The sequence below is a fragment of the Sorex araneus genome, chromosome 1 (assembly GCF_027595985.1).
Source record: "Sorex araneus isolate mSorAra2 chromosome 1, mSorAra2.pri, whole genome shotgun sequence".
NCBI lineage: Eukaryota > Metazoa > Chordata > Mammalia > Eulipotyphla > Soricidae > Sorex > Sorex araneus.
The window spans coordinates 379607380-379622896 of record NC_073302.1 but is presented as its reverse complement, the minus strand read 5'-3'; the positions used below and the strand labels follow the sequence as shown (position 1 = coordinate 379622896).

The following is a 15517-nucleotide window of genomic DNA, read 5'->3' as shown; positions in this document are numbered from 1 at the left end:
GAATTAGGAATACGGGACTGAAGCAATAGTACAGTAGGTAAGATGTTTGCCTTGCATGCGGTCAAGCTGGGTTCATTCCCTGGCATCCCATATGGCCCCCAAGCACTGTCAGGAGTTAATTCCGGAGTTCAGAGCCAGGAGTAATTTGTGTGGATCATCAGGTGTGAATGAGAAAACAAAAAAATTAGAAATAAAAATGGTTTTATTTCTTTGAGGACACATATTTATATTTTTTGACTGACTTGATATGTTGCCTTTTCCAACAATGAAAAATATTATGTGATTTATGTAATAAGTTTGCCTTTAAGTGATGTTTGAGGACTGTTAATTTATACATAGATAAGATATACTAAAATTCATTCAGTATAACCATTCTCAATAAACTTGAAGCATTAACTTATTTGAATTTTTTTTTTTATAATGCCACCCTGACTCCCACCAAGAGTGACACCTGAGTACAGAGCCAGTGGTGAACCCTGAGTTCAGCTGGTTATGGACAGAGAAAAGAGAGACAGAGATAGAGAGAAAGAAGAGTGCACTTTTGAAAAGAACCGAGAGAGTGGGAATTGATACAAATTTGGTTTGGGGGGATCCTAATAACTATTTTTGACATTTCTGGAATGCAGTAGAAGTCTTCATTCCATTCCAATATAGGCATATATTGTCACCTACACTCACTGTCATATTTTAAAAGCTCTACCAGCTGTTTCTGTGAGGATCAAGAAGGTAAAACAATTCTTTTTTTTTTTTCATTTTCTTTTATTTATTTATTTATTTATTTTAATTTTAAATTTTTTATTGAGTCACCATGTGGAAAGTTACAAAGTTTTCAGGTTTAAATCTCAGTTATACAATGCTCGAATACCCATCCCTTCACCAGTGCACATATTCCACCACCAAGAATCCCAGTATAGCTCCACCCTGCACCCCCACACCCCTAACACCCCCACGCCCCTAGCCCCCCCACCCTTAGCCCCCCCCACCTGTGTAACTAATAAATTTCACTTTACTTTCACTTTGATTGCATTCAATATTTCAACAAAACTCACTATTATTGTTTGGAGAGTCTCTCCCCTAAAGTCAGACCTGCTGAAAAGGAAGCATTAGATAATTTGTTTTCCATTGCTGAGGATGAAGAGCTATGAGGTCGAGTGACCACACTTAGCGGCCTCTCAGTTTTGGGTTTCTGTATTTTAGTATTTTAGTAACTAAGTCCAGAGAGATATCTGTCAGAAGTTGCATCATTGCCAACTTGTACTTCTCAGTTACATTATATTCCACATATGAGTGCAATCTTTCTATGTCTGTCTCTTTCTTTCTGACTCATTTCACTCAACATGATACTTTCCATGTTGATCCATTTATATGCAAATTTCATGACTTCATATTTTCTGACAGCTACATAGTATTCCATTGTGTAGATGAACCAGAGTTTCTTTAACCAGTCATCTGTTTTGGGGCACTCTGGTTTTTTCCAGATTCTGGCTATTGTAAACAGTGCTGCAATGAACATAGAAATACAGATGCCATCTCTACTATACCTTTTTGCCTCTCCGGGATATATTCCCAGGAGTGGTATTGCTGGGTCAAATGGAAGCTCAATTTCTAATTTTTTAAGAATCGTCCATATTGTTTTCCAAAAGGGCTGAACCAGTCGGCATTCCCACCAGCAGTGAAGAAGAGTCCCTTTCTCCCCGCATCCACGCCAGCACCGGTTGTTTTTGTTTTTGGGGATGTGGGCCAGTCTCTGTGGTGTGAGATGATATGTCATGGTTGTTTTGATCTGCATTTCCCTGATGATTAGTGATGTGGAACATTTTCTCATGTGCCTCTGAGCCATTCGAATTTCTTCTTTAGGAAAGTTTCTGTTCATTTCATCACCCCATTTTTTGATCGGGTTGGCAGTTTTCTTCTTGTGGAGTTCAACCAGTGCATTGTATATCCTTGTTATCAACCCTTTATCGGATGGGTACTGCGTAAATATCCTTTCCCATTCTGTAGATTGTCTTTGTACTTTGGTCACTGTTTTCTCTTGAGGTGCAGAAGCTTCTTAGTTTGAGATAGTCCCATTTATTTATCTCTGTTTTCATTTGCTTGGCCAGTGGCGTGTCAGCTTTGAAGATACCTTTGGCTTCAATGTTATGGAGGGTTTTGCCGACCTTGTCTTCAATGTACCTTAGGGATTCTGGTCTGATGTTGAGGTCCTTAATCCATTTTGATCTGACTTTTGTACATGGTGATAGGTGGAGGTCTAAGCCCATTTTTTTGCATGTAGTTGTCCAGTTTTGCCAGCACAGTTTGTTAAACATGCTTTCCTTGCTCCACTTCGCCTTTTTTGCTCCCTTATCAAAGATTAGATGGTCATATATTTGGGGGGATGTGTCAGAGTATTCAACCCTGTTCCATTGGTCTGCAGCTCTGCCTTTGTTCCAGTACCAAGCTGTTTTAATGACTACCGTTTGTAATAGGGTTGGAAGTTGGGGAGGTTGATTCCTCCCATTTTCTTTTTCCCAAGTAGAAGGTAAAACAATTCTTAATATAATCTCTTTGTCTGAAAAATTTTCATACCCAGTGGTTCTCGTGGGTTATTTCTGGCTCAGTTCTCAGGAGGACTATGTGTGGTGCCAGGTTTCCTAACCAGGGTCATCTGTATGCAAGGCCAGAGCTTTCCTCCTGAACTATCTTTCCATCACCCTCCTCCCCCATATTATTTCTTACAATAATATAAAGTTGCCAGTTCACTTGTTATAATTTATAGAACATCTTTTACCAAGCTGTAACACTGCCCTAAAGCAGTTAAGCACAATTCTATAGGACTTTTATAATCACAGTTTTGTATTAATATACTTAATTTAAACCATGTAAAGACCTTTTATAGTCAAATCAAGTGTTCATTTCTGCCCTCATAAAGTATGCTGAGCATAAAATGAACATGTATTATGATTCTGTGTAATAGAACCATAATTCTCTTTTATTCAAGGAGTAAATAATGTCATGGAATACTGTCTCAATATTTTTGTACCCCTGCTTTTACTCTATTGTGTCCACACACATTGCCATCTTAAAAAATTTATTGAGGTATCATGTTTACAATAATGTTTTGAGCATAGAGTTAATATACCACAGCCATCACCAGAATGCCAGTATTCCTCTACCACTGTCCCCATAATATCATATTTTATACTTAGATTACTATTAGAAGGTAAACTAAGGATAACATAAAAGCATATTTTGTATTCCAACTTTAAGGTTGGGGGAGAGTTTTGCCGCAGTTCAGCATTAGTCAGGGCCTAATCCTGGCTCTGTGTTCAGGAGTCACCCCGGGCAATTCTCAAGGGACCATGTACAGTGCCAGGGATCAAACTAGCTCGGGCTGAAGCCACCACATGCAAGATTAATACATTATTTCTTGTACTATCTCCCTGGCCTTGTACTCCAGCTTTTCTCATTAATGAAAAATATACTTTTAGGGGCTGGAGTAATAGCACAGCAGGTAGGGAGTTTGCCTTGCACGCGGCTGACCCAGGTTCGAGTCCCAGCATCCCAAATGGTCTCCAGGAGTTCCTGAGTACACGAGCCACGAGTAACCCCTGTGCATTGCCAGGTGTGACCCAAAAAGCAATATATATATATATATATATGTATATATATATGTATATATATATCCACTTTTAAATGTGCTGAACCTATTTCACTAAGATTTCACTATAAATAATTTTAACTATAAAAAATTAATTGTTCCATTCAATTGAAATTCCACTGGAAATTTAATATTTTGGAAAATAGACTTAAAACAGTATTCTTACAACAAAGTTTCTAGTACTTAACAATTAAAATTTCAGAATTCCTGTTATAGAATGTTCACATATTATGAAATTATATTTTGAAAGCTGTTACAATTTAGCATCATCTAGGACTTTATTTTTAAAGCTAACATAATAGAAATCACTGTATCACTGTTACCCCGTTGTTCATCAGTTTGCTCGAGTAGACACCAGTAATGTCTTCATTTGTCCCTGTCGCATGCTAGTGTAGACTGATGGTGTTTGCTCGCTAATATCAAACATAAAATATCTTGCAAGAAGACACTCTTGATTTCTTCAGTATTTCCTTTGACAGGCAAGTTTTAGTATCTCCAGTTCTTTCATGAACTTTAACCTTGAATTTATCCCTTCTCAATTATTGACTGTTTCTGCATTAAAACATAACGTCTAAGTCATACACACTCAGTACCTCCATTTTATTTTTCTCAGATTTTGGGAAGTTTTATCAGAAAGTGAAAGTATACAATGTTATGTGATCTTATGATTAGTTTTGTAGAGTTGTATTCTCACAAAATGAAATTGAAGTTAGGAGATATTCTGTGACTATAGCTGGGAACATAAGACAATATTTAGGCACGTTAAAAAAAAAGACCTAGAACTCTTTTATTTTTTTTGACATTTTTATTATTTTTTTTTTAATTTTTTATTGTGGAAAGTTACAAAGTTACAAAGTTTTCAGGTTTAAATCTCAGTTATACAATGCTCGAATACCTATCCCTTCACCAGTGCTCATATTCCACCACCAAGAATCCCAGTATAGCTCCACCCCGCCCCCTCACACCCCAACCCCCCCACGCCCCTAGCCCCCCCACCCTAAGCCCCCCCCCGGCCTGTGTAACTAATAAATTTCACTTTACTTTCACTTTGATTGCATACAATATTTCAACAAAAGACCTAGAACTCTTTTAAATGTGAGTTGTCCTCTTATGTATTCACATTCAACTCCATATGATCTTTCCTACATACTTGGGTTCATGTAAATATAAAATATATTTTGTTTATAAGTGCAGTGGATTCTGCACATCAGTGCTATTTTATATTTATTTAAATGGAACATTTTAGAAAACAAAGAGAATATATCAGATATTATTTTTAAGTTAGGGATTTTTTATATACTGCAGGAAAGCTTTGATTAATATAGAACTTAAAATATATGATGCTTAACAAAAAGTCCAGAATTTGTAATGCTAGAGACCTGTGTGTCTTAGTACTTTGCTATGATACCTTTGGTTCATCTGTTGCAGTAGTGGCTGCTATAACTTCAGTCAGAAGTATTCCAATGTTCTATTCCAGAAATTTAAGAGGAAGGATGATACACAAAATGCCCATTCCTTCTTTAAACTGTTTGAACCAGTCTTTGTTCCATACTAAAGACTTTAGTCACAATGGCTTGTTAAGGTCATTTTCTAACTGACTCTTGTCCAACTCAGTAATCATGCCCCTGTCTAAATATTTCCATTCTCGGAATTATCTGACAATGCAATATTTCCCTGGCCTGGTGAATAATTTTTTTAAGAAAAGCATAAATAAGGCATAGAGAGATTTATTTTGTATAAATTCTTTATGTACCAGAAGATAACATTTCTTCTAAAGAAGTAAACTTTACAAAATTCCCTCAACTTTCCTGAAACCAACATAGTATTATATAGTTATTGTGCTGCTTCTGATGTATATGAAATTTGTAGCATTATGAAGTTTATGACTTGGGTGCCAAGTTCCAGCATTCATTAAGGCTCCCTACCTTCAGTAGCCACAACCTGAAGTTATAGCCTGAAATGCTTACTATTGCTCAGTTGTATTTCTGCTTTAGATTATTTCCAATTTAAATATGTCAACAAAACATTCCAAACTGGTCAAATCCAAGTGTATGCTTTAGATTCTTCAGATTTAAAAATGAAACAAAGGAAACACTCTTGCTTGGTTATTTTTTCTCTTGATGATTAAGTTATATGCCTGATATATATATAAAGAAAAGTTGGGGTCAGAGGGTGTTTGCTTGCATGTGGCTGACACAGGTTGTGATCTTCTGATGAAGGGAAGAAGGGAGGAACAAAGGAAGGAAGGAGAGGGGGAGGGAAGGAAAGAGAATAAAATGGAAGGAGTAGGGGAGGAAAGGAAAGAGAATAAAATAGGAGTGGGGGAGGAAAGGAAAGAGGCGAGAGAGGGTGAGGAAGGAAGATTGCCTTGCTTGTGGCAAACCTGAGTTTGATCCCTGGCATCACATGTGATCCCCTGAGCACCTCCAGGAGTGAGCCCTGAGCACTGAGCAAGGATTAAGCCTTGAGCACCACTAGTCATGGTAAAAAAAATATTTTTTTTAAATGAGTGTTAGAGGAAGAGGATCTTCTTATAAATCGAGACTCTTTTCTCAGAAAGTAACATTTTTGCGTTAGTAGGTATCAAGTAATTTCACATAACTATATGCTTGGATAATAAATTCTCTTTGCACGACATATGAACAGTCATGGCAGAATTTTGCTCAGAGATTGATCCTTGCAGTTCTTCTCAAGACCTTTGTTTCGCTTTTTGGGGTCACACCCAGCGATGCTGAGGAGTCACTCCTGGCTCTGCACTCCTGGCAGTGTTCGGGGGACCATATGGGATGCCAGAGATCAAACGTGCAAACCTGGGTTGGCCATGTGCAAGGGATATGCCCGTCCCACTGTACTACCGCTTCAACCCCTTAAAACCCCTAATTTTATCCTCATTGTTTTGTATATTCATGAGGTTAAGGAAATACAATGAATTCTCAGAATAGTTGAACTAAATGAAAATCCAGTAGGTATGTTTATCAAGATTTTTATAATTAGTCTTAAAGGAACAAAATTGTTGAACTGTTTTTGATTTAAAGTTTGCTTTTTGATCATTTCTGCATGTTTGAATATTTGCATATAACTGAGTAATCTAGTCAGTGTTCATTGAGCAAAATTGAATTATTTTGGAAAGGTCTGTGAAGCTTTTTAAATTAACTAGTCTTGAGCAGTTCTGGTATTCTATATTGTGTATTCATAAAATGAATAAGAAGCCCACGGCTCTCTCTTGCCTCTGCATTCGGTGCTTTCTCGGCCACTTCCCCACGCAGGACAGCCAATGTCAAGGGTGAATGAAGGAAGAAATGAGGGCTGGGCTGGTTGGTGATCAGTTGCCTTTTATTCCATTCTCCCCATGTGCCTGTTCCAGTCTCACTATGCTCCCCATTCCAGTCTCACCCTGCCCTTCATTCCCATGTCCTCCTGTTCCCCTTGCCCGTCTCTCCACTCTTGGACTCGCTGTCCTGGTCTCTCCTAGTCTTTCCTAACTCTCAACCTTGGTGGTAGCAGCCACAGGTAGGCCAGGTGACAATCAACATTTCAAAGCCCTTCCTGATGGCCTGCAGCCAGGAGATCCCCTCAAGGATAAAATACCACCAACGGGGTTTTCTCCTTTCCTTAGTCCAATAACCATTTAAGCAGTCATATTAATATGACTGTTAATACTAATTAACAGTCTTCTTAATATGAGTCAGTTTGTATGGAGATAGTAAGAGATACATTAAGCTTGTAGGGTGGCTCTCCTGGGCACATCTTGCTATAAGATCCCAGACTACAGTGCTCAGGCCGGATTAATCTTTCCTAACCCTAGCAGGGTCCTAATCTAGTTGTTACTTTTTGGATCATGACAGAATTTGTCCATGACCATGCTCTTAACTTATAGTTAAGTATTATGGCGCTTTGTTGTCTGGCCCATTTTGATGCCAGGGTAGCTCACAGCTTGCCCTGGGTCCATCTAGTTCCTCGTCGGGACCCTGGTTTTGGGGTGCTAGGAAGTAAGGGCAACTGAGGCTTAAATCAAGAGAACAGATGTCCCGGATTGAATGTTATTCAGAGTCAATTAACTTCCAAGTTACAAAAGCATAGCATTAGCTGTCTTCCTGTGTCTCTACAAAAAAGGACATTGCTCTGAATTAATTATGCAAAGGACATGAGAAGAGAAAAGCAATAGTTACAAGTTAGCAGAGCCTGATTAGGAGATAAAATGATTAACCAGTTGGAGAAGCAGAGCACAAAGAAAGAGGTTACAGGGGCTGGAGAGATAGTGGGTAGGGTGTTTGCCTTGTACACAGCCGCCCTGGGTTCAATTCCCAGCATTCCATATGGTTCACTGAGCACTGCCAGGAGTAATTACTGAGTGCAGAGTCAGGAGTAACCCTTGTGCATTGCCAGGTGTGACCCAAAAAGCAAAAAAAATAAAAGAGGTTGCAGATAAACACAGAGGAATGTGAGTGCCTCGGGAACACTGTGGTGGGAGTAACCCTAAGCTCCCTGTAGCAAGGCAGAAAGGACAAACCATGTTTATCCTGTTAGCCAGACAAAACTGAATCCTAGGTTGTCTGATATTTCCAGAAGAGTGACAAAGGGCAATTCTATTTTTTTTTTAGCTTTTTGTGTCACACCTTGCAATGCTCAGGAGTTACTCCTGACTCTGTGCTCTGAAATTACTCCTGGCAAGCTCTGGGGATCATATGGGAGACCGAGGATCAAATCAGGATGGGCAGTGTGCTGGCAAAAACCCTACTCACTATACTATCACTCTGGCCCAAAAAGGGCAGTTCTTAATATATCTGACCTTCAATTTTCTCACTGGGAAATGGTAACATTAATACTCGTTACCATTTCTTGCTTGACATTTGTGAGAATTAAGGATAATACAAGTAAATACATGATAGTTAATAAGTTCTTCAAGAGTTAAAATTGTATTTTTTTCCATTCATCTACACAATAAAGGATTTGTTCCTTTTCTCAGGAAATATATCCTGATAGGCTGCTGTACTGATATATCACTAGCTCCCGAAGATACTGCTGTAAGCAAGATAAAGAAAATCTGCTGTCCAACCTTTATGCCCTAGGAGAAGCAAGACAACATAAGCAAGCAAGAAAATGGGCAATTTATTGTCATAAAAGTTATGGAGGAGACCTAGATGGTTGAAGAAGGCCTAGTTTCATGTGTGAATGTGACAAGAAAAGCTGAGGAAACATCAAATGCCATTTGTTCAGAAATCAGAGAGAAAAACAGTTGCTAGTGCTCAAACTTATCGTAGGACTGTGCAAGACAAGGCCAGAGTGCTTGGAGGGGCTAGCTGATCTAACCAAACCTAACCTTTATATACCGTGGTAGGACTTTGCATTTTATATACTCAATATAGGGCTTTTGGAGGGTTTCAAGCTACGGTGAGATATGGTATAATTCTTTTCTTAGAAAAATTACTACCTATTTTAAGGAGTATAAGTACAAGTGTAAACTGGAAGCAAGAAGGCAGATAGGAAATTGTTTTTTAGTGTTGTCTTCACAGGAAATAAGATAATTTGGATAACAGTGGTAAAAGTGGAAATGAAAAGTTCGATTACTTTGGTGATAGGGACAATAGAAGTTGGCAAGGGGTGTGTTATGGAAGAAAGAAAAGAATTATGGAATGACTCTCAGGATTTGAATCTGAGTGCTTGGTGAATTTGCAGACCAAGGAAGCTGTAAGACTTTTTTGAGGAGAGAGGGGTAGGGAGTTTGGCATCATACATACCTGGTATATTTGATATACCTATTAAGAAGTTTAGTGGAGACATCAAATAGCCATTGTGTTTTTGAGTTTAAAACATGGTATATATCATAAGCTTTACATATGTACACAAATAGAAATATGTACACATATATATTTCGAGGTTCAGCATATAAATTGAAAAATTATCATCAAATGGATGACACTTCAGACCTTTTAGAGTCAGCCTCAGATAAGGTTATCAAAGACTGAGAGCTCTGAGAATAGTAATAAATGAAAGTAATAGAAATTAAATGATGTAGGAAAAACAGACTATAGGATAATAAGTTTAGAAGGAACTTCAAAGATGCTAGTCAAAGGCTTATGTCATAATTTTGAAGAAATATTTAATAACCTTTCCCTTATTATCAGTTATAAAGAAATATTTTAAAACATTTTGTTTATTTGATTTTGGTTGTGGAGGCATATCTGGCGATTCTCAGGGCATACTCCTAGCTCTGTCCACTGCTGGCAGTGTTCAGGGTACCATATGTAGGAATCAAAACAGGGTCAGCTGTGTACAAGGCAAGTACCTTAACCTCTGTACTGTCTCTCCAGCCCATGGATGGACACTTTTTTTGGACAATCATTCAGCCACTTAACTTACATTTCTTTATAGTAGTTCTCTTTGAGGTGTAAACTATTTGGAATTGTATGGCCAGTAAATTAATGAGATAGCTGGAATTGAGGCTATACTTAATATTAAAATGATGGTTATTCGGTTAATAAAACACTTTTGTAAAGGATTCTCACTCCCTACATCTCAGTTGACCATTTATGATTAAAACTTGTCATAAAGTTATTCCTGGTGGCAGGAATAAAGCTTATGGGAATATTTTCTGTGAACCAGGATGTATGCTAGACTCCTCACATTTATTTCACTTAATATTATTTTTCCAATCAGCAATAATTGCTGCTTTTTTATAGAGGAGAGGGAAAATGAGATCCTGAAGTAGTAACTGTTTTTCAAAGTTGCATAGGTTTGGATGATACATTTATCAAAATCAGAATAAGTTGATTATTCATTGACCATAAAAATTTACATTTCCTTTACCACATAATTGCATAGAAGAAACCAGACAAATATAGGCATAAAATAACCATTCCTGAACATTTTGAAACCAGAAACCATTATTGTCTATGCCTAGGCTTTTCTGCTCTCTCACCTGTCAGTAGCCTTCTGAGAATCCTTCTAAGCATTCTACTGAATGAATGCTTTCCTTTTTTTAAAAAAATTTTTTTTTTCCTTTTTGGGTCATACCTGGCAATGCACAGAGGTTACTCCTGGCGGTGCTCAGGGGACCATATGGGATATTGGGAATCGAACCGGGTCTGCCGCATGCAAGGCAAATGCCCTACCCGCTGTGTTATTGCTCCAGCCCATGAATGCTTTCTTAACCGTTTCGAATACTTATTCCCCTCCATTTGTTTTCTGACCTACCTGAAAGTGGGGCCTCCCTAAACTTTAGATCTTTCTATTAAGTTACAGGGCTTTGTACTTTTCTTTTATTGACTATACCATCATTTCAGTTATGTATGTTTTTCAGATAATCTATATTGCTTAATCATAGCACAGTGGGTAGGGCATTTGCCTTACACACGGCCAACCTGGGTTTGATTCCTCCACCCCTCTCAGAGAGCCCGACTAGCTACCAAGTATCCCGCCCACACAGCAGAGCCTGGCAAGCTACCCGTGGCGTATTCAATATGCCAAAAGCAGTAACAAGAAGTCTCACAATGGAGACGTTAGTGGTGCCCGCTGGAGCAAATCCATGAACAACGGGATAACAGTGACAGTGATAGGATCACAGTGAGATACACAATTACAAGATTTTTCATGATCGGGTTTCAGTTATATGATGTTCCAGCACCCATCCCTTCACGAGTGTACTTTTCCCACCACTGTTGTCTCCAGCTTCCCCACTGCACCCTCCCCCTCCTTTGTGGCAGACTCACTCTCTTTCTCTCTCTCTCTCTCCCCCCCCCCTTTTCTTTTGGGTATTATGGCTTGCAGTGTAGATACTGAATGGTTATATGTACAGATTTTATTTTAAACTCATACGACAGGTACCATGTGTATCTTATATGCCACAGTTATTTTTAACAGCTCACTCAGGTTACTCAGGACCTGTTTATAGTTGGTCAAGAAGGGATAGGCAGTCCTTTATATACCTTTTTTTCACATAGAATTCTGAAATATTGTATATAATATTTTTCTAATGTCTTATAGCTTAGACTAAAATACTGAGTGGTACTTTATACTTAAAGAATAATTAATATTTTCATAGAAAACATTGGCTAAATGAATGGGGTTTTCAGACATGTTTTATAAAATGTCTGAACAGCCTTTTTGAAAATTATCTAAAGGATCTCTCAGTGGATGGGCTCAGTATGCTAACTTTAAAACAGTATAAAACATTCAGCTTTTTTCTTTAAGAAATCAGAGTAATGGTTAAGCAATGACATGATAAGTTCAGAATGTGAATCTGTAGCTGTTATTTTGTCACTGGTACTTAATAAAGTACCACAACTGGAGAATTTTGTATTCCCTAATACAAACTTGTGAGTTTCAATTAGTATTTTTAATTTTACTTGAAGCAAAATCTACTTTTTTTCCATCCATGAAAAATTAATGTGCTGTAGGAAATATGTTACTTGTACATCTAATGAGCTATTAATTTCTAATAAAACCATGGAGATTAATGGATTGACTCTGAGAAAAATAGCATGTAGCTTGAAATAAGTGTTTGAAAACCTTAATCGGTTCACTTGGGAGTAAAGTTTTTAAAATTCCCTTTCTAAACATAGTTTATTTCTAAGATGCAGTCCTTGATGTTGATTTTATATTAATATAAGAACATTGTAAGTTACCTTGAGAAATATTGCTTAAAGATTCACAGTACTAATCACTGGACTTGGTATGCTAAGCCCAGGGAAAGTATATTATTTTAACACAATAGTGTAATTCTCTTGAGTATTAAGCATTAAAAATAAGCTCCTCTTTTTTTGTTGTTTGTTCATTTTCTTGTTTTATGGTTACACCCGGTGGTGCCCAGGGATCACTTCTGGCAAGCTTGGGGGACCATATGGGGTGCTGGGGATCCAAACAGCAGTCGGCTGCATTCAAAGCAAGCACCCTTTCAGCTGTACTACAACTACAGCCCAGCTCTTCTTATTTATTGTCGTTTCTTACTCTAGCGCATTCATATACATGATATATGTTATTATATACTTCTTTAGTGCACTAGAATTATATCCACTCAATTGCCATATTTCAGCATGTACCTCATTATTCGTCTTTCTTACTTCTGACACTGCCTAATGTCTAAAACAGTCATTGTTTAGTAAGTTTTATCAGAAGAGAAGGGTTCTAAGCGTGAAATTAAGTTTAAGAATCAGATCATCTTATAAATATAAAATGTTTATTATCAGTCAGGTGACAAAATATATTTCAAAGTTTCTAAATCTAGATTATTTGAGCAGTATAGCCAAATCAGTCATTGAGTTACCCCAAAAATTCAAAAACTCTTAGGTTTTTGCCTAAAGTTTATGCAGTGTTTTAATTTTGCTTTGACTTTACACTTTTACATCAGTCTTAGATCAGAGGATCTAATTTGAACATGAAGAAATTATTTTGTTTTTAAAAACTTTTCTTTTGGGTTCAGAGAGATAGTACAGTGGTTAGGGTAGTTGCCTTACATGCAGTCATTTGGGTTCTCTTCCTGGCACCCCATAAGATCCTTGAGCCCCACCAGGAGTGATCCCTGATTGCAGAGGCAGGAGTAAGCCCTGAACACTGCCGGGTATGGTCCAAAAGCAAAAAATATGAGAGATTTGGTTATTTTGTTTTGTCTTCTGTAATCAGTATTAAATATACATCAACTTACCATTCAAAATGCATCAAAACTCCAAAATATTTTCATTCATAATATTTTAGGGAAAATTATCAAGAAAAGGCCTGCCATGTAGGTTTTCTGTCATAAATTTGTGCTTATTTTCCATATATTTAGAAAATTTCTTAAGAAGAGACATTTTCAGATAATGGACCAAATATGATGACCTCTCAGTGTCTGTGTTGTAGGCCATAATGCCAAAAGAGAGAGAGTATGGGGAATATTGTCTGCTATGGAGGCAGGGGAAGGGTGGGAAAGGGGGTTGTACCTGGGATATTGGTGGTGGGGAATGTACACTGGTGGAGGGATGGGTGTTTGATAATTGTGATATTGTAACCCAAACATGAAAACTTGTAACTATCTCACGGTGATTCAATAAAATTTATAATTTTTTTTTAAAAAAGAGACATTTTCTCTTTAAGAATATAAGCTTTTCAGAGATTATTAAGTATATGTGTATAAAAAATTTATCTTAGAAGAAGAATATTTTGGTATTCTTAGCCCAGGCAGATAAGCAGCATGCTTTCCAAATATCTTTAAATACTGAAAAATCATGTTTATGGGAATATAAAAGCTTACAGAATTGAATTTCTGCTTGTTCCACTTAATTCACACTAAGAATTTATTTTATTTCCTTTCTTTTATCCTTCTATTTTAGACTCACCTCCATAGTGTTCTCTTCCTTTCCTTTACTCAGATATATCCTCCCAAGATGACGGTGCCAATCCTGGGAACATTTCTTCCCAAGTCTAGGGATATCATGTTGATTATGAATTACTTAGGGGAAACCCAAAGTCCTGTTTTTAACTATCTCTACTCTATCAAGAGTCACCACAAAAAAGATACAAGAGGATCTAAAAGTTTAGAAAAGCAAACATACTCAATTATTAGATCTGTACTGGAGTCATGAGTTGCTCAGCAAATAAAAGTGAATCATGCTTGTATTTTCCTACCTGCATTATATTTTATTCTACCTTAATAACATGTGCTTGAGCTAGGTACTGAGACCCTTGTAAATTACTTTCATTTTACAACAAATGTTTCTTAATAAATGTGCAACTTGTAAGGGAAAAATTCTTAACACTTTTTTACAGTAAATTTAATTAAGCATTTCTTGTAAGTTCATTTTAGTCTCTATCATGGCCCACTAAAGTTAAAATTCAGATGTAAAATGGTAGATTAATTGCCTTTTGTATTAAGTAAAATAAGATTCTCAAATATGCAGAGTCAGGAAATTTAATTGTGGTCCTCAATTGCTTACTCAGTGCATTGGAAAACTGAACGCACAAGTACAGAAAAACGGGCCAAAGGTTGTTAAATGTAGCACATCACACACATTTTGCACTTTACTTAATGATCCAAGTGTTTATTACTATGAAGTAAATGCACCATTTAAAGAATTATGGTGGAATTGTGTAACGTTAAAAAATTCTAATTAATTTTGGTCTGAAGCATGCAGTGTGCTCATTTTGCCTAAAACATTTTCATTATCATCAGTATTCCAGTTATTAAGATAAATTTTTTCCTGATTATGCAGCACGAGCATATTTTCCCTATTAAAAGCCCAATCTTAAATGCTGCTGAGTGTTATATCAGGTACATGTTTTAAATGAATAAAACACAGCTTCTGCCTGCATATTGGAACAATGTACATTATTTTACTACACTTACTCTATAATTAGCAACAATTTTAGTATTTCTACATGTTTTTATGAGAAACTACATATATTAACATTTTTAAGAGGAACATTATTAAAGTTTTGCATATTAATTTAATCCACTTGCAATAACTCCTGCTTCTTTGATCAAAAGAATATAAATTTTAAAAGAAATAAAACATTTTAAGTTCTTTCCTATGCCTCACTTTAGTCTTCTGTTGTACCACCATTTGCCTGAATACTTCTATTGAGTTATTTCGTACAGTGTATAACTGATGGTTTTCTTATGATTTTCTTATGGTTATGCATAATTGTAAATGATGCTACAGACCAGAGCTGATGTATCCTTTTAGTACATCATACAAAAACATTAATATCTCTTTGTATTACTGGTGATGTAAATCCTGACCACGTGTTTAAGGTGGTGTTTGACAGACTTACCCACTCTAAAGTACCTTTAAAGTCATCTCTAAAAGTGTATGAAACAATGGGAGAATTGTCCCTTTGTGTAGTTATACTATTAAAATCATTGAAAATGTGAAAATCTATAAAGTCATATGTACCCATGGACTA

At 36.8% G+C, this 15517-nt stretch overlaps 1 protein-coding gene across 4 annotated transcripts in view; it reads left to right on the top strand.

Moving 5' to 3' along the window:
* PHF14 (PHD finger protein 14) overlaps positions 1-15517 on the top strand; it is a 189608-nt gene that overhangs the window by 148701 nt on the left and 25390 nt on the right. The window contains exon 18 of one of the 4 annotated variants that reach the window (XM_055146551.1): positions 8607-8651. The exons of the other annotated variants lie outside the window; for them this stretch is intronic. Coding sequence (XP_055002526.1) covers positions 8607-8636 — 30 coding nt within the window. The 3' untranslated portion in view covers positions 8637-8651. Of the gene's footprint in view, positions 1-8606; positions 8652-15517 lie in introns of those variants that run through there. 4 annotated transcript variants of the gene reach the window in all.